The following is a 1,975-nucleotide window of genomic DNA, read 5'->3' as shown; positions in this document are numbered from 1 at the left end:
ATGAACTATATATATGTATCCATTCTAAGATAGGTGATTAGATAGATATACATAGATATAGGTATAGATATGGATATGGATATAGATCATGGCGTTAGCAGATATAATCAGACAGCAAAGTGATTCTCCCGATTTGCACACCCACCAGCAGGCTATGAGAGGTTCCAGTTGTTCCACGTCTTCACCATCACGGGATATTTTTCATCTTTTTCAGTTTAGCCATTTTGGTATGTAGGTGGTAGTTCCTTGCTGTAATTTCAATTTACATTTCCCTGATAATTCATGAAGTTGAATTGCAATTTGAATATCCTCCTTGGTAAAGTTTTGGTTAGTGTCTTTGCCGTTTTCTCTTTCAACATCTATCTTTCTTTACTGATTTGTAAAATATTCTTTACATATTTTGGACCTGAAGCTTTTCTTAGTATACATATTGTAAATATCCTCCCATTTGCAGGTTGTCTGTTAATTCGCATAATGGTGTCTTTTGTGAAGAAACATTCTTCATATCAAATTCATGCTTATTTTTTAATAACTGTCATATTTTGTATTAAAAGTACAATTGAATAGCTTCACGGATCTGTCACCTGTGTTTCAGTGGCCACAGTGATAGAACCTACCTGTTTGGATGACTGAGTCAAAAACCTGGGTCCTCTTCCACTGGTGGCACAGAATTGCAGGCACGGCCACATACATAAAAGATGAACTTCCTCCCCAGGAAAGCATCAGACACAAGTGACAGAAAGACAACAGTAGATTTCATAAAACTTTCTTTAACTGCACTTTTATTTCTTCCAGAGATATACTTCAAAAAGGATCTGGGACCCAATGGAGCAGGGAAATTATACCACAGTGAAAGAATTTATTTTCCTGGGAATTACCCAGTCTCGAGAACTGAGCTGGGTCTTATTTGTCTTCCTGTTTTTGGTGTACATGACAACTCTGATGGGAAACCTCCTCATCATGGTTACAGTTACCTGCGAAGCTCACCTTCACACTCCCATGTACTTCCTGCTCCGCAATCTATCTGTTCTTGACATCTGCTTTTCCTCCATCACAGCGCCTAAGGTCCTAGCTGATCTTCTGTCAGAGAGAAAAACCATCTCCTTCAGTGGCTGTGTCACTCAAATGTTCTTCTTCCACCTTCTGGGAGGTGCGGATGTTTTTTCTCTCTCTGTGATGGCATTTGATCGCTACATAGCCATCTCAAAACCCCTCCATTATACGACCATCATGAACAGGGGACGATGCACTAGCCTGGTTGTGGCCTCCTGGGTGGGGGGCTTTGTCCACTCCATCGTGCAAATTTCCCTATTGCTGCCCCTCCCCTTCTGTGGACCCAATGTTCTTGCCACTTTCTACTGTGATGTCCCCCAGGTGCTCAAACTCGCCTGCACTGACACCTTCACTCTGGAGCTCCTGATGATCTCTAATAATGGATTGGTCAGTTGGTTTATATTCTTCTTTCTCCTCATATCCTACACAGTCATCCTGAGGATGCTGAGATCTCATACTGGAGAGGGCAGGAGGAAAGCCATCTCCACCTGCACCTCACACATCACTGTGGTGACCCTGCACTTTGTGCCCTGCATCTATGTCTATGCCCGGCCCTTCACTGCCCTCCCCACAGATACTGCCATTTCTGTCACCTTCACTGTCATCTCTCCTTTGCTCAATCCTATGATCTACACCCTGAGAAATCAGGAAATGAAGTCAGCCATGAGGAAACTAAAGAAACGACTATGGCATTCAGAAAAGATTTAAATTCTATGAGGATGTGCTAACACTGAAATTTAAAGATAGATATTAAATTTCACTTCCTCAAAATGTCCAGAGATCACCTTAATGCCAAGAAGAAAGGGGCATCTATGGATACCATGGGGTCCTAAAAGAGGCTGGTCCTATAGTACGTACTGGGGACCCATGGGTGATACCGCTTTAAGGTGAGACCCATTATGTCTTCCACTACTTGCTTTCA

At 42.3% G+C, this 1,975-nt stretch overlaps 1 protein-coding gene across 1 annotated transcript; it reads left to right on the top strand.

The window, feature by feature from the left end:
• Nucleotides 1–825: 825 nt before the first annotated feature.
• On the top strand, nt 826–1,761 carry LOC138916902 (olfactory receptor 4D9-like). Its single transcript, XM_070230506.1, has one exon. It carries the CDS (start codon nt 826–828, stop codon nt 1,759–1,761), a length of 936 nt encoding a protein of 311 aa, XP_070086607.1.
• The last annotated feature ends 214 nt before the right edge of the window (nt 1,762–1,975 follow it).

Source organism: Equus caballus, chromosome 12 (assembly GCF_041296265.1).
Source record: "Equus caballus isolate H_3958 breed thoroughbred chromosome 12, TB-T2T, whole genome shotgun sequence".
NCBI classification, from domain to species: Eukaryota; Metazoa; Chordata; class Mammalia; order Perissodactyla; family Equidae; genus Equus; species Equus caballus.
Note: the sequence above shows the minus strand (reverse complement) of the source record. Positions and strands in the feature narration are given on the sequence as shown.